This window comes from Loxodonta africana, chromosome 22 (genome assembly GCF_030014295.1).
Source record: "Loxodonta africana isolate mLoxAfr1 chromosome 22, mLoxAfr1.hap2, whole genome shotgun sequence".
NCBI classification, from domain to species: domain Eukaryota; kingdom Metazoa; phylum Chordata; class Mammalia; order Proboscidea; family Elephantidae; genus Loxodonta; species Loxodonta africana.
The window spans coordinates 27481315-27508587 of NC_087363.1; the positions used below are offsets into that span (position 1 = coordinate 27481315).

The 27273-nt window shown below is 41.5% G+C and overlaps 1 protein-coding gene across 7 annotated transcripts in view; it reads right to left on the reverse strand.

The window, feature by feature from the left end:
* LARS2 (leucyl-tRNA synthetase 2, mitochondrial) overlaps positions 1-27273 on the reverse strand; it is a 205461-nt gene that overhangs the window by 153964 nt on the left and 24224 nt on the right. For all 7 annotated transcript variants that reach the window (XR_010319012.1, XR_010319011.1, XR_002785685.2 and 4 more), the window contains 2 exons: positions 15190-15281; positions 11450-11510 (listed from right to left, as the gene is read on the reverse strand). Coding sequence is in view for 1 of the 7 variants with exons in the window: in XM_003409701.3 (XP_003409749.1) it covers positions 11450-11510; positions 15190-15281 (153 nt within the window). In the remaining 6 variants the exon portion in view is untranslated. The remainder of the gene's footprint in view (positions 1-11449; positions 11511-15189; positions 15282-27273) is intronic.

Here is a 27273-nt window from a genome sequence, read left to right on the forward strand (position 1 = left end):
TCCCTTTACATTGGATCAGGGAGGTGACCCAAGTAAGGGTGGTGTTACAATCCCACCCTAATCCTTTTAACATAAAATTACAACCACAAAATGGAGGACAACCACAGAATGCTGGGAATCACGGCCTAACCAAGTTGATACACACATTTCTGGGGGGACACAGTTCAATCCATGACACTTACCTAAGTTTGAGAACCACTGGTATAAGTAAATGCATATAGAAACCTTGTTATTTTTACAAAATAACAGTTTCCTCTTTAAGACCTTTTAGATATTACTTCCAAACACCCTTAAAGCCCACTGTATTCTTCTAACTATAAACTAAAAACCAAACCATTTGCCATAGAGTCAATTTGGACTCATGGTGACCCCAGGTGTGCAGAATAGAACTGTGCTCGGTAGAGTCTTCAAGGCTATCATCTTTTGGAAGCAGATTGCCATGCCTTTCTTCCAGGTGCCTTGGGGTGGGTTTGAATCACCAACCTTTCAGTTAGTAGTCAAGTGCTTAACAATTTGCACCACCCAGGGACTACTTCTTGCAACTACCTGTTACCTGTTGCCATCAAGTCAATTCCGACTCATAATGACCCTATAGGACAGAGTAGAACTGCCCCATAGAGGTTCCGAGGAGCGCCTGGTGGATTTGAACTGCCCACCTTTTGGTTAGCAGCCATAGCACTTAACCACTACGCCACCAGGGTTTCCTCTTGCAACTACAGGCATTTATTATATCAAAGTTGTATGTGGCAGATGGGCAAGACTGATCTGGAGACCCAATTCAACCCTGGAGAGAGAAGTTTTATACCCTTATTTCCTAAGGTATTTAACAAGTGATCTTATGTCTTCCAATAATGACATGAAGTATTCCGTTGGAGAGAAGATGAGGCTCAGAGAGGCAAGAGATCATGCCTATCATGTGTTAAACCTAAGACCCATCACCAAAACCTAGGCCTCTGGTATAAGAGTCCAAGATCTTGTCTCCTAAAAGCACTTAACAAGCATTCCATCAAGAAATTCTATTCCCATTAACCAGAATGTACACACTTGAGAGGGATGACCTGTCTGGGCTCATGACCACCAGCCGGGGCTGTGGATAAAACAAACTACCACTTGGTAGAGGCACATCTACTGAGTGGCCCCAGGAGACCTCCTTTTGTCAGGAATGAAAAACACTAGCCTGGCTGAGGCAACAAAACACTTACCTCACATGATTTAAGCTGGCAAGCACTGAACTGGCACAGCTCTGCCTGAGGTCAGCTACATGTGTGCTATATATTAAGGATGAGATGTGGTTCCTGACTTCAAGATGACTACACTTCTGAGCACTAACCCTCACACACCAGCACCAACCTTCCTATTAACAGGTAGGCACTAAAAGAGAAGCTGTTAAACCATGTCAGCGAAAACAAAGGTACCACTGGTACCGATCAAAGGATAAGCCTCCAGGAAAAGGTTAATTTTCTGACACTGAAGGAGAAGAAGTAATCCAGAGCCAGGGATCTGCCAGACAAACCCTGCTTCACCTCTGTAAGGACCTGAAAGAGGACTGAGAGTCAAATACATGTCGACAAGTCAACCCCAGCCCTGTGAGTCTCACACTGGGAGTCTTCTCCACCATGTTGCAGGTACTTTCTTGCCTCAAGTTCTTTTTGTTTTAAACAAATCTTTGATTTCATTTTAAATAAAGAATTTAAGAATATCTTTCTATTATTCTGGAGGCCTCATTATTTCATGAGTTTAATCTTCCTTATCAAACTTCTAGTCTTCTATGTAAATAAACTGCCAAGGTATTAAGGGCCTGGAAGCAGTAGTAATTTCATTTTGTAACCCGACAAATCACGGTGTCTTCAGAAATAAATTCACGCAGGTATGGTCCAAAGAACTCATTTATTTTGGATAGAAAGCGGGAACTGTGCTCCCAAACCATGGCAACAACATGGGGGTGGAGAAGAAAAGGCCAAAACAAAAATCGACCCAAGTATAAGCATACAAATCTGCAGTATAAAAAAAAATTCTTACAAGACAACCAGGGAAATTTGCAAACTAACTGGTTTCAATGATGTTAAGGTATTATGTTGTTGTTAGTTGCCATCAAGTCAATTCTGACTCATGATGACCCCATGTGTGCAGAGCAGAACTGCTCCATAGGGTTTTCAAAGCTGTGATCTTTCGGAAAGCAGAGCACCAGGCCTGTCTTCTAAGGCACATTTTGGGTGGACCAAGCTGTCAGCCTTTCAGCTAGTAGTCAATTGCTTAACCACTGTGTCAACCACCAAAAACTTGTTGCCGTCAAGTCGATTCCGACTCATAGTGACCCTAGAGGACAGATCAGAACTGCCCCATAGGGTTTCCAAGGAAAGCAGCTGGTGGACTCAAACTACTGACCTTTTGGTTAGCAGCCAAGCTCTTAACCACTGTGCCACCAGGGCTCCATTTGTGTCACTCAGGGACTCCTTATTAAGGTATTCTAGTAAATTGTTTAAGGTATGATAAGGAGCCCTGGTGGCACAACAGTTCACCACTTAGCTGTCGACCAAAAGGTTGGTGGTTTGAACTCATCCAGTGACTCTTCAGGAAAAGACCTGGTGATCTGCTTCTGTGAAGGTTACAGCCTAGAAAACACTGTGAGGCAGTTCCACTCTGTTACATGGGGTTGCTCTGAGTGGCATCGACTCAACAGCACCTAACAGCAATGTTAGTGTAATTACATTAAAAAAAGAAAAACAGGACCCCTCAACTTTTAAATATATACTGATGAAGCTATACAAGACTTACAACTTGCTTCAAAATAATTCAGGGTGGGCGGATGTAGATGAAATAAGATTGGCGATGTAACAGCAATTGTTGAAGCTGGATGATGGGTGTCTAGGAGTTCTCTAGCCTAATTTCACTTTTTTAGTATAAGTTTGAAATTTTCCATAATAAAAAATTACCCAAAGTGGGGAAAGCAAGTAGAAAAAGAGGCAGGAGAGAAAGTGGACAGGAAGAAGGAGAGGAAAAAGAAAGCGGGTAAGTGGAGGAAATGGGACGAGAGAAAACAAGGGGAAGGAAAGAGAAGGATGAAAGGGAAGAAAAATGGAAAGAAAGTGAGAGAAACAGAAGCAAAGGGATCTGTGCAGGTGGTGGGGATGCCACAAGCCTCCTGGAGGCCACCCAACTTTATGGCAGGCTCAGTAGCGCTGAGGTACAAAACTTAGAAGAATTCAAAGTCCCAGGAAAATTCTGTTAGAGCACAGCTCTGCTGTGGTTCCGCTGCCGGCCCTTCTATTCACACACAACTGCTTTCACAGCTCTGCAAACAACCTCCCTCTGCACCTTCTTAGCTCACAAGGCCTGAGGGGAAGAGCGTGGTGTCACGTTTTCAGTTTATTCAGTGGAAATCTATCACAGCGGACAGCAAGTCCTGTGTTTTCCTGGCATAGAAATTTAAATCTAATAAAAATGAGTGCAAATAAAAACTCATAGATTTTCACAATAAAGAAACCCAAGAAAATGGCCAACTTTTGATTAATACTCCATTGAAGGAGAACAAGAAAAGTTAATCCAAACATCATTTACGGACAGAATTGAGTCCTGGACTATGTTTCCTTCTGGCTTTGTTTAAATTTTTCAGTGGAATATGGTGTTTGAGGGTTGCTCCACAAGTGCCACAAACAAATAATAAAGCCCTCTTCTGGCAGATTCCACAGGTATTACTCTAGATCCTATCTGGTTTTTACTTTTGTTTTTTCCTTCTTATATTTGTCTGACACTGAAGGGAACCCCTAGGCACTGCCCCCAAAACACTTATCCAGATAATTCCTGATAAGAATCAGATACCAGAGGTCTATTTTGATGAAGACCCATAGTTAAGGCCTGATCTAGAAGCAGCCCAGGCCCCCAGAGCAGTGGTGGGATGGTAGAAATCAACATCAGAGACATACTTGCTGCAATGGGCCACACCAAACAACTCAGAAACTCTGTCCTGTGTCACGAGGAACTACGCTGCCATTCCCTTGGGCCAGTACATGATCACTAAGGCCATAACCTGAACCCATGAGTGGAATGCAGTCCACACCTTCTCCTTAGAAAGGCTGACAATTATTCCACAAAGTGAGCGCTCCAAAAGAAACATTTCTCAATCTCAATCTCTGTCTCTCTCTCATTACAGAGTTGGAATTTTTATTTCCTCTTTACTCTTCCCCAATAGATGTTCAGCTATTCAAATTCAGCTTTCAATTTCTTACTTTCCATCTTCCCAAGGCAAAAAAGCTGCTTGGGGAATAACAGCCGAAAAAGTGAAATACAGTGCTGTGCTAGAAGACATCATTTGATTATCATTCTGGCTCACCAGAAATGTGTTAATTCCAGAAATACACACATTTTTTTAATCCAGAGAATTAAGGTTCCTTATGGAAGAATGAGAGCTCTAGTGGCACAGTGTTGAAGTGCTCGGCAGTTCGAACCCGCCAGCTGCTCTATGGGAGAAAGATGTAACGGTCTGCTTCTATAAAAATTACAGCCTTGGTAACCCTATGGGGCAGTTCTATTCTATCCTACAGGGCCACTATGGGTTGGAATCGACTAGATGGCAGTGGGTATGGAAGAAAGATGAGAGTGCAGCTCAAGAGCTGGACGATTACAATCCTACAGAGCTTCCCACCCAGGGAGAGGCAGGAAGAATGATGCTATGACCCAGGTTTCAAAATTGGTTTTCTCCATCTGGGGGAAAGAGAGAACATTTCTGAGCCACCTTATATTCAAATTATTCTATTAATTGCCAGCTAGCCATATGCTGAATTACTTGGTTTTTATGAGATTTTAGGATGTTACTTGCAAAGGGCACAATAAAATAAGCTATTCTTCTACTAAGCCACTTTGCATTTACCAAACAGATTGTAACGGCTAAATCAAAAAGCACTCATGGACTTCTGGGCAAGATGGCATCATGAACACATGCATCTAAACTCATTTCCATTACTCCCATTGAAGTGATCAACAAGACATAAAAATGGGGAGCCAAGAGGATTGCACCTTACTGGAAATAACAGAAGGTGCCATCAACATGCCAGAAATGTCAAGAAAATTTCAGCAGAGAGGATCAGACTGAAGGAAAGCACTGTAAACCGAACCACAACTCCCCCTCCTAACAAAAGGCTGGCTTCTTGAGAAGCAGGGCTCTGGCACCCCTTACGCAAAAGGGCAAGGTCCAGACGGGATGATGAACCATGGTGCAGATACGGAAAGCCCACATACTGGACACCCTCTGGCCGTGGAGGCCCAGGAGCATTTCGAAGCAGTTATGGTCACAGAGTTATTTATGATGCCACAACTCATACCTGGGCAAAGATCAGACCAAAGGAAAAGATATACCAGGAGCAGTGGATTCCCCAAACCCAGACTGAAATAAATGATGCAGGAGGATATGATGCAGTGATTATAACAATTACATCTCCCACTCCACTCTCCTCAGGCTGCTGGACCTCTAAATTGACACCCTAGTCCGCCTGACTCAGGAAACAGGGGAACAATGCACAAGGTGTCTGTGAAAAGATCCTGAAACAAAGACAACACAGCATTCCAAACTTGTGAAAAGGATTTACTACAGGAAATGAAAATAAAATATCAAGAACATCTCCTGTATTCTCAAGAAAATTTATGAACGTATATGGAAGATAAGCAAAATAAGAATAAGGAAAAAAAAAAGCATCTGGCTGAGAGCTATGAGGAAGAAAATGGGAACCAAATGAGATAAAGGAAAATAATAATTCTAACAATGCAATACCAAAAATACTATCTGCATAAGAAACCAGACAAAGCAACATCAGTTCTGTGGAAGATGGAATCAGTCATGTGCAAAGCAAACGTGAGAAGTTCTTTTAGAAAGAAGAGAAAAACCAAGAGACCAAAATCATGAGGAGGTGGTGATAACAATGGCAGACAGTGAACGTACGTATACACACGGATAGTCGGTGCTCCTGAGACAGGTACTACACAACTGCCGTAATGAAAGGCCCACCACTACGGATCAAAAGTGGTTACTAAGCACCAGGCAAAACTAAGGTAAAAGCATCAACACTGAGCTACATTCTGAAGAAAATTTTAAATGGCAAGGACAGAGAAAGAAAGAATCCAAATATCAAAAGGCAGGCAGAAAGATAACATGTAACCAAAATAGACAATTCTGGCTGGCCTCAAACTTCCTCATCAAAAGACAATGGATGAGGTGGTGGTGTTTACACAGATGTCTGCATGTGGTTAAAGTACATAGAACTACACACACACACACACACACACACACACACAAACAACTGCATGTAAAAGCAGGCAAAATCTAAATAACATCTGTAGTATAGTTAATGTATTATACCAACATCAATTTTCTAGTTTTGGTATTATATTATAGCTCTGTAGGATGTTATCATTAGGGGAAGCTGGGTGAAGGGTACATAGGATTTCTCCATACTATCTTCCTGAGGCTACAGTTACTAAAAACAAAAAAACATAAGACATCAGATCAAGGTCTACTAGAGATCTGAAAGAAAAAGATAACGAACAATAAGTTGCTGCTCATACGTGAAAACAAAAAACAGAAAGTCATTCTCAGTTATGAAAATAATATATGACTCAAGAGGATCCAAAGAAGACTTAAAATAAAATTTTCACAAACCAAAATTTTAGAAATGGGCAGTCATACTCTAAAAGGTTTGCTGATGAGCACTGAACCTATTTAAAGGGCATTAAATTTATAATTATTATAAGTATGATTTAAAAACTGAAAACAAATATCAAATATCATGCTTGAAAAATGATACATGATTGAGAAAATTACAATATGGCCTAAAATCTCAGAATATACCAAAAAAAAAAAAAAAAACCTGCAAAATAGGCTTATAAAGTGGGACGTATAACCACCTGCTAATTTCCTTACCTTATATAGAAAACAAGAAAAAGATACTGTTTTATTTTTTATGTTGATACTAAATATATGTTTAAAAAGAAAAAACAAAAAAAAAAAACCAACCTTAACAGTAGCTTCTAGCAGGATTTAAAAAGAGAATTGATTTTTTTTTAATCTCTGGAGAGAAAAAAAAAAATCTAAAATGCAAGGCGTCACTTAATATGTCTATGTTTGTGTCCCTGTGTTTTTCTCTTCCAACACACACTCTTAACTCCAAACATCCTCTCTGACACCAACTGCAAATCCAGTTCTTTTTATTCTGGTCCTAGTCACCCAAAGCTACGTCAGATATCACAAGTTAAATGGCACAGTTCTCCAGACTCGAAGTCTGCGTAAGAATTGAGAGGCCAGTCACCAATTTGGGGGTCCTCAGGACTCTCAGATTTCTGACTACCTGGCTACAAATTACCGCCTTGGGTTCGATAATTCCCTAGAATGACTCACAGAACTCAGGAAAGTGCTATACTTATGATTACAGTTTTATTATAGCAAAAAGGATACAAATAAAGGGACGTATAAGGCGAGGTCTGGGAGAGTTCCCAGCATGGAGCTTCCACCTTCCAAAAAAAGGATCTATCACCCTCCCAAGCACTGATGTATTTCACCAACCAGAAAGCTCACCAAGCTTCAGTGTCCAGAATTTTTATTGGGGTTTGATTACACAGGTATGACTGATTGAATCCTTGCCCACATGGTTGAACTCAACCTCCAGCCCCTAATATCATGTGGTGGGTCTTTCTGACCTGGCCAGTCCTCATCCAAGAGTCACCTCATTGGGTGACTAAGCACCGAATCAGGCATGGTCCAGAGAACAAAGACACTCTAATCACTGAGGAAATTCCAAGGGTTTAGAGGTTACCTACCTCCCAGGAACAAAGGAAAAACACCAAATTCTTTGGTAAAGTTAACTGTATACTCTACACTATCAAAAAAAAAAAAAAGAAAGGAACTCATAAAACTTTGCCTAAAAAAGTCTAATTAGAAAATAACTACCAGCTATGGAAATAATAGCTTATACTTTCCTATCAAAGACAAAGATTCCAAATTGGTCAAAAGAAGGTTTCCCCCATAGGTCTTTGCCCATCTTGTTAATCTTTTAATTAATTATACCTACAATCGATACACCTTAAGAAGCAGACAAAGAAAGGTTCAATAATGGAAGTGGAACAACCAGAATGGAAATAACGAGACTGATGACACAATGTGGAAAATGTAACCAATGTCACTGAACAGTATGTATAAAAACCAAAAAACCAAACCCATGGCCATTGAGTCAATTCTAACTCATAGTGACCCTACAGGAGAGAGTAGAACTGCCCCGTAGAGTTTCCAAGGAGCGCCTGGTAGATTTGAACTGCCGACCTTTTGGTTAGCAGCTGTAGCTCTTAACCACTGTGCCACCAGGGTTTCCAAAAGCAGTATGTATAGAAATTGTTAAATGGGAATCTTAATTTTCACCAAAAACTCAATAAAATATTAAAAAAAAAAAAAGTTCAAGGTAAAAAAAAAAGGGGGGGCAAAACATACCAGGGAAATAGAAACGTAAGAAAGTAGTGACACTGTTCATATCAGACAATAAGATGAAATTCCTGTTAAAGGTATTAAAACCAACTATAAAGCAACTGAGTTGTAATCGACTCGACGGCACTGGGTTTGGTTTTTTTTATAAAGCAACTATAATTAAAAATACAGTGACACCTGTGAGAGTTGCACCTCAACAGGACGGCCTTGTTTTTCCAGGTCTCACAAGTTTTCCACCTTTGACAGGGTGCAGACTTACTACCTTCTCTATCACTTTCTATTAGTGGGAAATATTTGAGTTTTCTTTCTCTGACAGGTTTCTGCCTTACAAATTCTCTGCTTTCACAGGTTTTACTGGACTAAAATAATTCCAGATGAGTTAAATGTAAAAATGAAAGAAAATATAAATGTATCTTATCCCAGAGAAGGCCCTTCCAAGTATGTTTCTCTGTGCTAACAAAAACGCCACCATAAACAAAATGTAAACCAAATGACAAACCGAGGAAAAATATTTGTAAGAAAACAAAAACAAAAAAATCATTAAGAAAAGGACAAACAACCCTTACCTAAATGGGCACAAGACCTGATTAGGAGACACACACACACACACACACACACACACCCCAAATTCAAACATTCAGTAAACACATAAAAAAATTCAACATCACTGATAATAAAAAAAATACTAATGAAAAGAATTGTCTAATAACTTTTCCAGGGGCAGATGTTGTACAACAGGCCACGCAGGACGCTGCTTTGGGGGCATAAATTTGTAGAGCCTTTATGGAGGATAACCTGCAATAACAGTAACAACCCATAAAGTTGTTCACGGCTTTTTTGAAAATTCATATTAAGGATATAATAAAATATGTACACTCAGATTTCTACCCCAAATGAGGGGTCGGAGAGGGTGTGAGCACAGCAAACATAAATTGGCCACTGGATTAGATGCCCAGTCCTGCCACCTGGGTGACTGGCAATAAAATGGCATCAATAAAAGTACCTACCTTTCAGGGCTTTCTAGGGCTCCAAAGAGACAAGCATGTAGCACCTAGCACAGTGCCTGGCGCGTGGTCAGTGCTCACTACCTACTAGGTCGTGGTAGCAGGAGTGGTGATATCTATCTACAACCTTGCAATATAGGTTCGACAACCCTTATCTGAAACACCTGCAGCCAAATGTGCTTCAGAATTAAGAACTTTTTGGATATGAAAAGGTAGTAACAATGCATGTACCCACTAGTCTGGGGCAGCGCCTGGTATTCAGCTGTGTCATGCTTACGGTAAAACATGAGTATTCACTGGGAGACAGACATCGATTCAGGTCAGGTTTTACAGTCAAATGAGTCATGGTAAAAGTTTTGGTTTTCAGAGCTTTCTGGGCTTCAGATGTGTCTAGCAGGGATTGAGAACCTATACTTATAACAGAGAAACATCAGAATCTATGTAAATGTGTAATAAAGAAGGGATAGGTTAAATAAGTTAAAATGTATTCATAAGATGGAATTATAAAAAGTTACTTTTTCAAAGAATATTTACTGAAATGGGGAGATGTTTATGAACACCAGGTAAAAAGAAGACAAAAATCTATGCACTGTGAATTCAATTTTATAAAAGTAAATTATATAGATGTTTATAATTCCAGGATAAAAGACTGCAAGGAACCATACCAGAATGCTAAATTACCCACAATGACTTATATTCTTTTTTATGCTTTTCTGTATTTTCTAATTGTCTGTGTTAATCTGGAAAATGATCCAATAATTTTTTAAATCAGAACTAGGCTAGTTATCATCCTAGAGGGTTATAATGAGTCCATCTTCATCCTCAAGGAATCTACGGTCTCACTTGTGAAGGCCTCTGTTTACTCAGTATTACTCTGTATTACTCAATTCTCTCTGCCTCAGATTTGGTTTCATTTTATATCAGCTATTCTCTCCTGGAGCCTCAGGACACCCTGACCCAGGCACCAGGATTCTTTTACACCTCCGCTAAATGGAACACTGGTGACCTTGCACGTCAGTAGTAAAAATGGCATCGGTGGTACAATTAGAACTTGATTCAGCCCATGCCTTTTCATTATGAAACAAAAAAAGGAGAGAGAAGAAAAAAAACAAGGCCTGTGCAAATGAGTTTGACTTTCTTTTTCACTGTACTCGTCAAATCTCAATTATTTAAGAAATTGTTGGGGGAGGAGGAGAAGACATTTAAGTTTGTTCCAAGGTCTTCTCATGAGTGAAAAGATGTCTGTTTAACAGGCCTAGCAATGAAAGCTCAGTCATTTTGTGAAGTAAGCAGGATACTAAGAGGAATGATGACATCGGAAGGGGTCCTTCATGGAGGGGACAAGCAGGAGTTCACCCTACCTAAAGGCCACTCATCATGCCTAAGGGGTGGGACTTTCGCCAGAGCTCTAAGGCCTTCAGTTCATGTTTAGTGTGAATGCTCCTCACATCCTAGCAGTCTTCGGTAAACTCCTCCTCTGTCTGGAATTCTCCACTGGTTTAATATATAGTTTTAAAGCATTTTACACCGAAAGGAGGCATTACAGGCTGTTATGAGCCCCGTTCCCGAATTTGGGGAAAAAAAGGTAAATGTTAAATCAGCCTAACACCTAATCACACAAAAGGACCAGGTGGGTATTATTTAATGACTTTTATATAGATCAAAATAGTCTTTTTAAACCACATTGCTGAGGACACAAGAAATCCTTGTACAAAGCTTTTGCAACATATAAATCATAGGCAAGTATGAAGTTAAAGAAGTTAACTCTCTCAGCTGAATCCCAAAGAAAACTGCTCATTTGCAGGCAAATTACCCACTCTGAACACTTTATTTGTGGAGTTAATCCCCCTCTCCTGCTTCCTGCCTTTCCTGCTTCTCTTCTCCCAACCCAAAGAAGAGGGGCATGAAGTAAACACACACAGTTCTCTATGCAGTCAGGGCCTTCCCTAACCTAACAGCCTGCCAGGAAAGAGGGTCACCTTACCCGATCCCAGCTGAAATACAGGCCCAGTCGATCAAGCTGTTTCCTCATGTGTTGAATATTACTGTGAAACAAAGAAAGAAAGTCTGTTTGTTTGTTTGTTTTGGGGGTGGAGCCATAAACAAACTATACTTTGGGATGTGATAGGAAACTGGTAAAGCCTAGATGATTCAAAAGACAGAATTGTGTTATTTTTCCTGACAGAAAAAATTAATCACTAAGAATCAGTGGAAATACCAACACATAATAAGATATCTATCAATTGGATATAATCAGAATCCACAAGAAACCATATTAGTCTTTGATCCCAGGGACTACCCATTCCCCTGGCCATTCAGATAGGCAACCCTTTTGATACATGCACGCCTGGCCCATCAGTATATCTGTAATGTGCAATATATACTGTACTCGTCAAATCTCAATCAATTAAGAAATTGTTGGGAGTAGAGGAGACGTCATTTGAGTTTGTGTCAGGTACTTCTCGTGAGTAAAAAGATGTCTCCTTGACAGGCCCAGCAATGAAACTTCCGTCATTGTGTGGTGTAAATACTGTCATTTTGTGGAGTAAATTTTAAATAGATTCAAAAGAAAAACTCCAATGTACAAACTAGGGGAATTCAAAAGAAACTGCATAGTGCTTTGTCAATCAAAACTAAAATGGTCTACCAATTAGGAAAGAGAGAAGTGAGTTAATCAACTTATAACATGGAACAAGGAAACCATTCTTTTTTTTTTTTAAGAAAAAGAACTAATACTATTCAGCCATAAAGAGAAATGAAGTCCTGATACACCATGCTACAACATGGATGAACCTCAAGGATATTATGCTGAGTGAAATAAGTCAATCACAAAAGGACAAATATTGTCTGGTCTCATGTATAAGAAATGACAGGAATAAGCAAACAGAAACCAAAGTTTATTAGTGGTTATCAGGGCAAAGGAAACGCTGGTGGCATAGTGGTTAAGAGCTATGTCTGCTAACCAAAAGGTCGGCAGTTCAAATTTACCAGGCACTCCCTGAAAACCATATGAGGCAGTTCTACTCTGTCCAGTAGGGTCGCTGTGAGTTGAAATCGACTCAACAGCAATGGGTTTGGTTTTGGGTATCAGGGCAAAGGGGAAGGAGAGTCATTGTATGGGAAGTAATGACTTTCTGTTTATGGTGAAGGGATATTTAGCAACTGATTAAGGGAAATGGTTGCACAACATGATTAATGCAGATGATATCATGGAGCTATAAACTTGAAAAAGTTTGAATAGACAATGTTGTATTATATGTTTCTACCACCTACGGACAACCAAACATCTCATGGGATTTGTTTTCTTGGTTCAGAGGTTTACAGTCATGGTTTCATGGCCCAATATTGATTTTAGTGCTTCTGTTCTACCTCCTAGTTCACTGCGTAGTGCCTGGGGTCTTAAAAGCTTGTAAGCAGCCATCCAACGTACAACAATTGGTCTCTATTCACCCGGAGCAACAGAGGAAGATGGAGGGTCAGGAATTGAAGGACGAACTGGAATAAGTATCCAACTGCTTCCATAAACAACCTCCTCATTTGCCAGAAGACCAAAAGAACTGGATGGTTACCCAGCTACCATTAGTGAATAGTCTGATCAAAAATTCTAGGGAAGAATCTTGACTAAGAGGGGAAAAAGGGAGGATGTGGTACAGAACTTCAAATTCTCATGTAATCAGGCCTTCCAGAGCCACTGAGTCTGGATGAACCCCCCAAAACTATTGCCCTGAGGAAATCTTTAAACCTTAACCTTAAGCTGAAACTATCTCCTGAAGTCATCTTTAAACCAAACAAAGTTTTGCTTAATTAGAAAAGAATGTCCGCCTTGAGCACTGCATTATCTTAAAGAATTATCTATATGAGAACAAACTGACAACAGCAACTCAAAAGGTTAGATGAGAAGTTTAAGGGCAGTGAGTTTGTGTTGATAATGGTGAAACAATTCAGAAAATGATTTTAAGAAAGGTGGCACAACTTGAAGAATGTAACCAACGTCACTGAATTGTATATGTACAAATTGTTGAATTGATTATGTTTTACTGTATATATTTTCGCCAAAAATTTTTTTAAAAGAAAAAGGACTAATTCATTCTACTGCTTCCTCTTTCAATTCAAGTAGACTGAAAGTAAGAAAAACCATCAAAGAGCCCTCAGGGTAACCTCTGACTAGCTAATAATAGCTCATTTTATTCCAGACCCCGTGCTAAGCATTTTCTAGATAACTGTTTAATCTTTACCCAGTCATATGAGGTAGGAACTATAACTATTTCTCTTTTACAGATAATAAAAATGAGGCACAGAGATTACGTGATTTGCTCAAGGTGATTATCTAGCAAGAAAGAAAGGTATGACTTGCACCTAAATGGCCTGAGTCTAGGGCCATCTTCTTAACTGCTGTACTTTAGTGCATGGGTTGGTAAACTTTTCCTGTAAAAGGTCAGATGGAAAATATTTTCAGCTTTGTGGATCATATGTCCCTGTTCCAACTACTCTGCCACTATATAATGAAAGCAGTCACAGACAATATGTACTGTATTCTTACAAAAATAACACGCACCTTCTACATCTGCTTGCCAGCCTAATTTCCCCACCCCCCTTGAGGTATTTTCGTAAGCACACTAAAAATTAGCATAGTGTGCTTAGGAAAATACCTTGAGGGAGTGGTGAAAACAAACACAGAAGGCACAATGTTATTTGCGTAAAAATACCGTAAACAAATAGGTATGGCTGTGTTCCAATAAAACTTTATTTACAAAAACTGACAGTGGGCCAGATTTGGCCCACAGATCATAGTTTGTCAACCTCTGATCTAGGTTACATTAAGCTATTTTTTGCCATGTTTGATGTTTGATCAGTTTTATTGGAATCATAATGTTCTCCTTTTTTCTATTGCTCCCATTAACTTAGAATTAGCCATAACTAGAACAGTGGAAAGTAGAGGTCAGGAAGAAAAAAGAGAAGTGAATGGTGCAGTAGATGTTTTTACAATGCAGCCCTGGGCAAGATAAAGCAAAGGAGGTGAAGGACACTGGGGACAGGCTCTGGAACTGCCCTTCTACATCTCTGAGGTGTAGGGTGGGGAAAGAACCCAGGCTTTTGTGAAAGGTGTTGATGTAGTGGACTCAGAGCATTCTCCTGGGTCTGGTGTGAGGCCCTAAAGGATTTTATCAGATGGGAGAGGGACGGGCACTGCTAGCCTATGTGTACATGGAAACCCGGGTCATGGGTGGGATTGGAGTGTGTTCCCGCTTGGAGAAAGTCACACCCAGAATAAAGTTGCCATATATTTCCATGTTGAATGCGTAAGTTCCTCTTGCTTCTGAATGGAACAAAAAATTAACAGAATCTTCAGAAAAAATTACAATGTAGAATTTGTATGTAGGTCAAACTATAGTTAAGAAGAAGATGAAAAGTATTGCAGAAATTTAACAAAATGTGATCCTCTCCTTCTTCCTCCTTCCAAATGCAAAGAAAGGGAGAAAAACTTTGTAAATAACAAAGCATCAAAATGAACACATGGATGAATAATCAAAACATCTTTGTTTTTTTTTAGATAAGAATACAGCACGCTAAAAGACAAACATCAATATATAGAATCCTGTTTGTGGTTCAGCAGACTGCAACGTTTTGTTTGCTTTGCTTTCAATTTCTTGTGCATAGAGTAAAAACCAAAATTGCTTTAAAGGTTTCTGTATATAAGTGTTTGAAGAGACAGTAAACACATACCTTTGTGTCCAACTTTCTGGGTGCAGATTCCTCTCAATGGCCGCATTTTCAGCAGGCAATCCGAACGCATCCCATCCCATGGGGTTGATGACCTGACTCCCAGAAAGGAAACATCAATCATGGCAAATTGTTAAAACCTCTATCACTATTCTCTTCTGGGCAACAAACAGCATTCTCCCCAACTAACATGCTATAAATATTTTAAATGAATTGCAACCTGCTAGCGGCTATGAGTCAGCATCAACTTGCTGGTACCCAACAACAGCAGCTGTGATTTTGGTATACGAAATGCTCCATATGTAGTTTCCCCATCTCCTCTGTAAAATGGGGGTAATAACAGTAGCTACCTCATCAGGCTGTTGTGAAGACTGAATGAGTTATATAAGAAAGGAGCTTAGAGCAATGCCTGCCATACAGTGAAATGCTGTATATCGCGTCATCTATTATTAGTAGTATTATTAAAGAATACAGCTTTCTAATCTCTTCCTACAAGACATTTCCATTCTTCAAAGACCAGGGAATCACAAGATCTTAGTGTTCAGAGAGGCTTTTGAGATATCTCCTCCACCCCCTTATTTCCCAATTCAAGAAATAGGTCCAGGAAGAGTAAGTGGCCTAGCTAGGTTACACTAGAAGCAATTTCCTTAAATAACGATAGGCCAATAAGACATTTTTTTCTTCAAACAGATGATAGTCATAGCTCAGCTGGCAGCTGCAGCAGCAAATTCCCGCAACCGAACTTAGATGCCGTGAATAGGAACAACGATTTGAAACATGTGCTGTGGCATCAGGGGACAGCCTGAGAAGGCCGGGCTCTCTGCCCACTGTCAGGAAAGACACCTGCTTTCCACAATCATCCCTATCATTCTGATACTGAGTTCAGCCGCGAAGCCCATAGACACAGCATCTCTCCCAGCCAGATTCTGAAGCTTGTCTGTGAGGTATGGACTGCCCAGTCAGGCTCCGATATTCAGAACACAGCTCATTCCAGTCCAACCTCACACTTCCTGTCAAGCTGCTGGTGTGTCAACTGTGACAAGCTGTTTGTTTTCAGTCACGCAGAGAGCCTGAGCTTCTGCTGAAATACACTTCCTTGTGACGAGGATGAACATACCGAGGCACTTCCTGGTGGGACCACCTCATCACCCATGTAGAGCAGAATGGGACATTTTCACCTAGAGAAATAGGTCTTGCTTTCTTTTACAAATAAGTTTTTTCTCTGATTATAGAAGTAATGCATATTCACCGCAGATAAGGTGGTAAATAGAGAAAAATATTCAGATGAAAATAAAACTCACCTCTAACTCTACCACACAGCCATATGCAACCAATTATTTTTGGTAAATTTACACCCAATTTCTTTTCAAGACTGGGATCATATTATTTAGATGTGTATTTTTTTTATCTCCTAATTTCTTTCACTATACTTTATCCCAATGCATCCTTTGAATGATAGCTTTGAATGGATAGTACCTGCTGTAGTTAACCGTTTTCCTGAAAATTATTACCACTTTTCACTATTATAACTAAGATGATGAACATTCTTGGGTATAAAACTCCGTACATACATCTGACATTTCCTTTGAACAAATTAGTAGAATGAAATTAGAGGGTACAAGGCTATGAACATTCTTAAGACTGTTGATACGTAAATCAAATGGCAACCCTAGAAGCTTGTACCAAATTGCACGTGTGTCATATGCTAGCACCCAGAGGATTTTTTCCATCTTTATGTCTAGTCCAAAGTCTCTCCTGAAGTGCACACAGGTATCACCCACTGACCACTGGCCATCTCTGACTCAAGGTCTCATAAAAACCGAACCAAACCCGTTGCCATCAAGTCAATTCCAACTCACGGCAACCCCATCAGTCTCAGAGTGGAACTGCACCCCACAGGGTTTTCAATGACTGTGACCTTTCGCCCAGGCCTTTCTTCTGAGGTGCCTCTGGGTGGGTTCAAACCTCCAACCTTTCAGCCAGTAGCTGAGCGCTCAACCTTCTGTACCACCCACGGACTCCCATAAGCACCTGCAATTCAAAGTGTCTCAAACTGGACTATCGTCTAATCCCAGTTCCTAAATCTGTCCTTGCCCTGGTCCCTGTCTTAGCAGGTACGAGAACTGATAAGAGACCAGGCATGCCCCTCCTGGTGGCTGGGGCCAGTTGCCTTAAAGTCATACTTCCATATGTACATTATTTATAGAAGCAGATTTCAGAAATCTGATGGATTGTCGTACTCCCTCCAGGAGTAATCCCATCTAAAGAACTAAGATGATTCATCTAAAACCAGAGCCACTCCAACTCCACTGGCCGGTGAGTGGGAAATGTTAACAAGGGCTGCTCTTCAGGAGGCTGCATGGTATTGAGAGAAAAAGCCCCTAAAACCAAATCTGCCATTAACTAACAGTGGGGCCTAGGGCATATTGCTTACCCTGAGTCTCAACTATAAATCACGACTGAAAGTAGCTGCCTTGAATTGTTGAGTACAGTAAAACCTACGAAAGCTGGAACTTATGCAAGGTGGAAACTTGTCAGAGAAGGAAACTCAAGTATTTTCCACTTAATAGAGAGTGACAGAAAAGTGGTGACTGCACTCTGTCAAAGGCGGAAAACTTGCGAGACCCAGAAAAACAAGGCAGTCCCACTGAGTTCTGGCTCTCACAAGTTTCACTGTGTATGCCAGCATATCTGTCGCACACCTACCTACCATGGTGCCCAGCAGAATGAAAAGAAAAAAAAAAAAAACAGCTGCCGTCAAGTCGCCTCCGGCTCATGGCTCCCCTACGTGCGTCACAGTAGAGCTGTGCTCTGTAGCTTTTATAGCCGCTGATTTTCTGCAAGTAGATTGCCATGCCTTTCTTCTGATGCACCTCAGCAGCTGAGCACATCATCGTTTGTACCACCCAGGGACACCCAGCAGAGTGTGGGCACCCAATTAACGGCAGCTTGCTGTTGTGGCTGCTGCTGTCATATGTCATATGGTTTTTAGCAGCTCACAACACCACGCATCACTACTGCCCTTGCCAAAATTTCAGCCCATGTCTCTCTGGCCGCACTTAATATAGTTGCTACCTGATAACAGGTGGGGAGATACTATGGTGTCACATGTATTCTCATCCTTGCACACTCCCTGGGTGGTTACTTATGACAAGCCTCTGTAGAAACTTGGTGCCAGGCAGTGGAAGTTCTCACCTAAACTGAACAGACCGTGGAGGCTCGAAGGGCCAGCCAGTACCTGGCTCCCTGCTCAGTAAAAGGGGCTGGAAGGTCTTCTTTCCTGCATAATTAGTGGCTCACATCAGATGCTTTGAATGGAAGCAGCCCAGCCGTTCTTGCCACAGCTGATCGGGCCGGGGTACTGCATGAGCAGAAGGCAACCGCCATCTGCAAGTGGGCAAGAAGGGGTCTCTCAGGCTTCCCTAGGCAAGAACACTACCCAGGGGGGATTTGCCACATTGGGACACTGGATCTGACTCACTTAGGTCTGCTCTCTGGGACAGATATGGGTTTGGTGAACCAGCAGTGCTATGGGTCTCCTCGGTTTGCTGTTGCTCCAGGCAAGGCTGGTTTGCCAGGTCCTGTGCTATACTCCCCAGCCCTGGTGACCTGGGAAGTCCTGGCAGCTCCGGATTTCCAGCCTGGGAGGACTCCCATGCTATATAACTTCAGTTCCTACATCCACACCTGTTTCTGAGGGCAATCTGAATGAGCTTCTCTTATTTTTTCTTATTTGATATTTTTCAAATTACAAAAGTAATGCAAGCTCATTTTCACAAGTAAAATGATACAATACAAAGATACGTAAAGGCAAAGCTGATCCTCTCCCCATTCTCAACTCCTGATGTAACCGCTAGCACCAGCCTGTGTATTCTTCCATATCTTTTTCCTCACTCAAACATATATATACAAGCACACATACACATGCATAGGAACTTTGTTTTTATAGAAACAGAACCTACTGTACACATTTTATGACCTGCCTTTTTTTTTCATATAACACTATATCATGGATAACTGTGCAAACAATGTGTGTGTACATATGTATATGTCTTTTTAAAAAATTCTAAACCAGAATGAGGTATCACCTCACCCCTATTAGAATGGCATCGACCAAAAAAAAAAACGGAAAACAACAAGTGTTGGCAAGGTTATGGAGAAACTGGAAACTTCATCCATTGGTGGTGGGAATGTAAGATGGTGCAGCCACTGTGGAAAACATTTTGGTGGTTCGTCAAAAAGCTGAACACAGAATTAGCTTACAGCCCAGCAATGCCAATCCTAGGTATATACCCAGGGGAAGGAAAGCAGGAACAGAAAAGAAACCTGTGAACCCATGTTCACTGCAGCACTTTTCACAACAGCCAAAAGGTGGAAACAATCGAAACGTTCATCAACAGATGAATGGATAAATGTGGTATGTACACACAATGAAATACGCAGTAATAAAGAGAAATGAAGTCCTGATACATGCCACAACATGGATGAACCTTGAGGACATTATGCTGAGAGAAATTAAGTCAGTGGCAAAAGGGCAAATACCGTATGATCTCACTTATATGAAATAAGCAAATATACAGAACCCAAAGATTTTTAACGGTTACAGCCAGGGGTGGCAGGGAGGAGGAAAGGGGGAGTTTTTGTTTGGGGGCACTGAGTTCATGCTAATAGTGGTGGGATGTTTTGGATGAGGATAGAGACAAGGGTGACCTAAAATGAAAAATATAATTGATGTCATTGAGTTATAAACGTGGAAGTTGTTGGGTTGACAGATGGTTTGGTGAGTGTGTTTTCACCACAATAAAATAAAAAGAAACAAAAAAATTCTACCATCTTTATACATATATTCTCTGAGTAGATCTTTTCTGTGCAATTTTAGGAAGCTGACAGACTAGGCAAGTCTCAGCCCAGTGGATCTTTTTGACCAGAGGACTCTCTTCCTCTTGTTCAGTGTGGCTGACCCAAAGTGCTTCATCTTCCCAAACAGCATCCTCCCCCTCTTCCGGGGAACTACTCCTCTTCCACCTTCACACAGTCCCGGTGGGGACTGCTAACCTCAGAGCCTACCCTCTTGGCTCCAGAGGGAGGTGTGTGCCCGAGGCCGGACCACCAGAGCCACGCTCCAGGCTTGTCCGGAGCTCTGTGAAAGGTGTGGGGACACTCTTCTCTCCTTGGTCTGGAGTCATGAGAATAGCAGTCCAGGGCTCCAGGTGGCCCTACCTCCCACCCTGTGGAGATGTCTCAGACAATTAAGCTAGCGTGTGAAGAGAAGCAGAAATAGGAGATGGAGAGAGACGGGGATATGGATATCCTTCAAAGCCTTGGCCCCAATCCCTAGTGTGCCTGGTTCCTAAAACACTCCCTTTGATTCTATAAATTATATCAGAATCTTTAAAAACAAACCCTCCCTTTTTGCTTAACGTGATCGGAGCCAGGTTTCTGTCCCTGGTAGCCAAGATTTCTAACTACTAAAACAAACGCCCTTGATATAGCTTTCTCTTGAGTGTTACTGGAGCCACAGGTGACAAACATTTCCCTATACAAACTATAAAGCTTCAGAGTTCCTTCTCTTTAATTTTTATAAGCTAAAAAAAAAAAAAATCCAATTCTGGGGATATGTGCTGGATTACTAGGAAGTTCTGCAATACTTTCGTGGATAATACCTGAGTTCAGCTTCCAGCTGGGCTTCAAATCCTCCTAGGGATGCCTCATTGGCCAAATGATGTAACTGTTGTGTAGCTGTTCAGTGAGGATGGGGAAAACTTAATTCCCACTTGGTTTCTCTGCTGGAATTGCCAAAAGGGCACCAGTTCAATGTCTCTGCCTATTACCATTCTATTTGTTACCATTCACATTTTTTTAAGAAAGTCAAAACAGAGGCTCTCATTAAAAAAAAAAAAACAAAAAAAAGTTTGCATCTATGTAATATACATTTCTATTTGTGTTTTCAGGTGGAAATAACATAAAAAAGATATTTTTAGCTTACTTTACCTACGCTACAAAAATAAAGTTATAAAAAATTTAGTTTCCAAAATATTTAATATTCTTACCAAAAATTAACAAAAAACAAATGTCTGTCCTAGAGAGAAGAGACGAATATAGATTGTGGGAAGGCCTTTATGCACCTTGAAGTCATAGTAATTCTTTCTGCCATGGGTCAGACTACTGGAATATATGTCCCTGAGAGATTCTTGGAAACGGGAAAGGGTTCCATCATTTCTATACCCTGGATCTCCCAGAGTTCCACTGACCAAGTGCCGATCTCATACCCGTACTATAAAATGATTCACTCCTATCAAGGGGTAAATGGAGTGAAGACCTGCAACAAGATTACAAAATACCAAAGCTAGTCTCCTTCCCCTAGGCAGCAGATTTTATTTTCTGGTCACGTCTTTATGGTCTCTTTATATAAAGGACACTATGTCAGGTGCTTCCTCTGCCAGCTTCATTCATTCATGTCTTGGTTTCTGATAAGTCGTTCAGATCTAATACCTCCATTCAAGGTAGATGATACCTAGTCCTTGCCCCTGATTTCTCTATGGCCAAGACAGCCCAAGTCATTTATCAGAAGAACTCTAAAACTCTCCTTTTTGGTTCTGAAACTCTTATTTCTTTCTTTCTATCCTCCTAACTTGGTTTACTCCTTCCATAGTTCCAGAGTTAACTGTACCTACAGCTCACATCTGTCAACTAGGTAATTTATCCTTGAAAATAAAAAAAATCAATATCTAGATTTATATGCTGGGGCCCACCTGAGACCTCTCAATTCTTAACCTCTTCTTGGATGTGAGGGCCTTCTGTAAGCTACAGAACATTTTCCTCATGTATTTGATATATTTTTACATCCATCAAAAAAGACGATATATTGAAATACACATCTTATCAGTGGGAAAGATGGAAATGTGACATCATAGAGGATGGCAGAAGACTACTAATAATCATTTTAATATAATAAATGTAAAATCATTCAGAGAAGAAATTAAGAACAAATCCTAGTAGCTATAACTTGGAAATCCATAAAGTAAGCTTCCAAAGTCTGAAAAACCATCATTTCCAGCTGTTCCTTTAAACAAATGTTCTAAATAGTTAAAACTGAGTGAGAAGCCAAGAGGACAGTGAAACAACGCTGACATTCACATCAGCAAGAAGTCACCGCTGCCTCAAGATGGAAGAGACACAGGGAGGAAGCAGCATCAACAGAGGCCAGAGGCTAAGGCTGGCCACAGAGCTGAAAACAGGTTGGTCTGCCCAGGTGGAACTGGATTGGAGACAAAGAGAAAGAAACTCCCTAGCTTCTCCCTTCCTACTGCCCACCAATATAGCCAGGATTTTCTATTGTCCAAAACCGGCTGAAGGCCAGCTAAGACCAGACCACGTGACCTCCAGGGGTCAGCCCTTCTGCCACACGAAGAAAAGCAGTGGATGGATCTGACAGCGAACTGGCCAAGGACCAACACAGGAACACTGGCAGGACTGCAAAACCTACCATGATTTGTGATATCAAAGGGGAGTGAGGGCCAGGCCAGGGCCAGCTATGAAGATCAAAGACTAGGAGTTACTGATGCGAGCAAATACAGGAATCAGAGGAGCTCTGGCAGTCTGAGATCAGAACTTGCCAGAAGGTGATGTCTGGGAGCTGGGGCTAGGCCAGACTCCGGTGTGGACACAGTCACGTGGCCATGGCCCACCATGGCAGGGCCTCACATACCCTCCAAGCCAAGCCATGGGCATCTCATGGCTGGCAGGCAGGATGGATGGCAAGCAGACTAAGAGAAAGGGATACAGGAGAAGACAGTTACATACGACAATGCACAGACAAGGCTCTGGAAGGATATACACAGGAAAATGCCAGAGGTTACTGCCAAGAGGGGCCTGGTGGGGGATGGAAGGGGTCAAAGAGCCTTATCTACGTTCTTTATTTTTTTTTTAAGGAAAAATATATTGGACTTCTAAAAATACGTTTTTTAAGAAGAAGAAAAAAGAGCAGGCAAAGGGATAGTTCTTCCTCCAATACAGGAAGTGAGACCAACTACAGTTAAGAAGAGTTCGGAGGTATACGGAAAGAAGCTGCCACAGCTGGTCACCTACCTCCCTCCCCACCCCCCACAATTGTTACTATGAAAAAGCCAACTGGTTCCCTAGGAATGACCGGCTTTCTGTCTCTTCCATCAGAAAACAAACATTATATTTGAAATCAATTTGACTTCTAATTGAGAGCAGCCATGGTTACAGCTTCTCAGAAAACTGCTATTTTCAGAGAGTGTCACAGTCTCTTTGGAGTAGATTCAATACTTTTTATTTCCAAAAAAAGAAAAACAGAACAATCAATTTTGTTTAGCAAGTTTAATAACCCACCACTATTACAGACTGGAGATCAAAATCAAGCAGCTACCTCAGAGTAAAAAAATCCAAGGGCGGACCCTGGGCCCACTGCAGACACCCTCCTCCAGGAATGTGGAGGTAAACTGGTAGGCAGGTAAATCAGCCAATTTCCAATCTAGGCACTTGACCAGCAATTCATTCTCCCCTTCAAATTTCATTTGGGAGCACCAGCCCTGGAAACCCACTATCTACCTTCAGATGCTACAGAGATTGGAAAATCTGAAAACCAGATGCCGTGCTAGGAACTCTCTGGGCTCTTAATAAACACTTGTTGACCGCCCAGCAAACTGGAGACTGATGAAACATGTATTATCGTTCACTTGCTAAGAACTTCCCTTGCTTCCTGACATTTGTGCATAACCACATTACAACTACGCAGCTGCCAGACACACAGCCTAAATTTCCCTCCTCCTCCGCAATAAAGGGCAAAGAGGCCCAAGCAAAACTCTCTACTTAGGCAGTGCCTGGTAGCTTTGTGCCTGAGACGCATTCGTCGAAGCACAGCTCTGTGAGGGGGACTTGGCACCTTGATGTTTTAATCACCCGATTCTGGACCAGAAGGTGCTGGGAAGACAGCTGAAGTGGGAGGCAGGTAATTTTATTTTCCCACCATCTGTGCACACAACATATGAAAACACAACAAAATCACCATATGGTCCTACGCTTTAAATATGTCATCAGACATTCTATGAGTTTAAGAAGAAACCAATTGGCAGGACAGACTTTGCTGATTATTGAAAGAGAATCATTTCTCTCTGGTTTCAAATGGCCCCTGCTTTGAACCTCAGGACTACTTATTATTGTCGCTATTAATCACGCTACACTTGAAACCTACATTACAGTTTTTAAAGGGTTTTCTCATTCGTCATCGCATAGAAACCTCTCAATGAACCTGTGAGGCACTCGGGGCAGGTATCATCATTACTGCTGACTAAAGACCTGATTCCTGATCGACTCATCACTCTCAAACCACCTGCCTCTCTGCACATAAAGTCCCCATTAATGTATGTGCATACTCATGGCTTGGTCAGCTGCTTGTGACCATTAGCTTTCTTTGCACTCCAGTATGGTCTGTCTTTGAACCTAGAGAACCACATCCGTTTAGCTCTGTAGCGCACTCCACCCCATTCACAGTATTTTTCTAAGTGCCAAACCTAGACCGCTTACATCAGAATTACCTGGAATACTTATTTAAAATGCAGTTCCTGGGCCCCGCCCCAGACCCACAGAATCATAATCTGCCTTTTTAGCAAGCTCCTCACAGGGTCATTATGCACCCTAATGTTTAAGAACCGTCACCATACAGAGAAAGGCTTACAGAGCTTAAGTGGTTGGATGTCAAACTTGATGGTGACAAGTTTATGTCCTGGGCAGTGTTTCTCAATTCCAGGGGCTCAAATTCAGGGGTCTGCTAGTTCTCCTTTATGGTGTTTAAGAACTGCTGTCAGCCAGGTCTCTGCCTTGAACACAGCCCTCCTGCTGACCTATGCTGAACATCCATGTAGCACAAGCAAGAAATAAACTCTGGCCGTTTTAAGCCACTGAGATTTTGGGATTGTTCATTACTGCAGCATATAACCCACTGTTTCTGACTAGGAGATCTTACCACCGAGAATGAATGGGTGTCTGAGGTTGACTCTGTGTTAATAATCATGTAAACATCAGAGATTACCTTAAGTGACAGGGCTTAACTTTTAATTCATATTTACCAAACTTGAGTCCGAGGGATTTGTGAATTCTCAAGTTTGAGAAATACTATCCTGGGCTACTACTATTTTCAATGAACACTTAATACAGACCTAACAAAGGAGTTGTATGCTTTTAAAAACATCCATTGAATCAATCAACTCAACAAATAGTTGAGGCTTACCAGACAGTAAGCTCCTTGGGAACAAAGGGCCCTATAGATTGTAGATGCTCAAAAATGCTGGTTACATTTGATCATTAACAGTTGACACTGCTAACACAAAAGAAGTCAGAGAGACCTTCCCCGCCCTTGAGAAGCTTATAAATACATCATTGGACAGGTAAAAACCTGCGTGAACATATGCTGTTATTACTGGCTGTCAACAAGTTGGCTCCCAAATCATGGCGACCCCATGCACAAGAGAAGGAAACACTGCCCAATCCTGCACCCTCTCCATGACGGGTTACAGATCAGACCACTGTGACACACAGGGTTTTCATCGGCTGATTTTCAGAAGTAGATCACCAGGCCTTTCTTCCTAGTCTGTCTTAGTATGGAAGCTCTGCTGAAGCCTATTCAATATCACAGCAACATGAAAGCTTCCATTGACAGGCGGGTGGTAGATGCATATGAGGGGCACTGGCCAAGAATCAAACCTGGGCCTTGCACACGGAAGGTGAGAATTCTACCACTGAACCACCATGGAAGACATAGATTTACCTAAAGTTAGTCTATGGTTCTGACTATAAGTGCTAAAGTAAAAAAAAAAAAAAAAAAAAATTACTTCTCAATAAATGCGGGCTGGAAAATTGAGAGATGGGTTTATGGTGGAAGTAAGAATTTAAATGGGTCTTGAAGAATAACAGGGACTTACTTATAGAAGACAGTGAGAAGCACTCCAAGAAGGAGCTACCTGAGTAAAATACACAGAGGTGAGAATGACGATAGTGTACTGTTGAGACAAACATGCACCTAGTCCCATGGGGAACAGGCCAACAGAATAATCAGCATAAAGAAAACTAAAATAAGGAATAACATTAGACTCTGTTAAAAATATTCATGGTTAATATGTAGGTTAAAATTTAAGGGTATTAGAGATTAGCTCAAAGGAACCCTGGTGGTGCAGTGATTAAGTGCTCAGCTGCTAACCGAAAGGTCAGTGATTCTAACCCCCCAGCTGCTCCACAGGAGAAAGATGTGGTAGCCTGCATCCATAAAGATAACAGCCTTGGTAGCCCGCATCCATAGAGATTACAGCCTTGGTAGCCCTATACAGCAGCTCTGCTCTGTCCTACAGGGTCGCCACGGGTCGGTATTGACTCAACAGCAATGGGTAGAGATTAGCTCTGGAGGATGTAAGCAGAGAGAGTCACCTGTGGGCTTCCTAGGTACTGGCACAGATAAGGAAAGGCTGCCCCACTGCTGGCACAGTAAGACCGTCAGGGCCTGAAGCCTGGACCCAGGTAACATGGCTGCCCGAGGGAGAGAAGCACTGCCTTTTAATGAAGCATGACAAGGTTCCTGAGTGCCACCATAGCTGGAGCTATAACAAGCTCTGTGCCACAGTCCTGTGCTCCTCACTCTGGCGGTCAGGGAGGGGAGGTCCATCTTTACCCAAGGGAACTGTGATGACCATGGGTTTCAGGCACATCTCCATGAGCTACAAGGAGGCCATGAGGAGCCCCAATGACCCACTTGCAGTCTTGTCTCATTTCTCTTCTTTGCACAGCTTATTTGCTGCTAAGAGAGAACACCAAAATAGAAGCAACCTTTCCAAGTTGTCATTCTCAGACCCAAACTACAATCTGTGCTGTGGCCTGTCTTGCAAAAAGCAAAGACGAACCACAGGCTGGGAGAAGACATTTGCATCGCATTTACCCAATGAATCAATAATCCAGACTACACAGAGAACTCCTACACAGCAAAAGGAAAAAGACAAACAACCCAGGAGGAAAACCTGGCAAATAATGTGAGCAAGCCAATCAGAGGAGATGAAACTTAAATATACAATAAACATA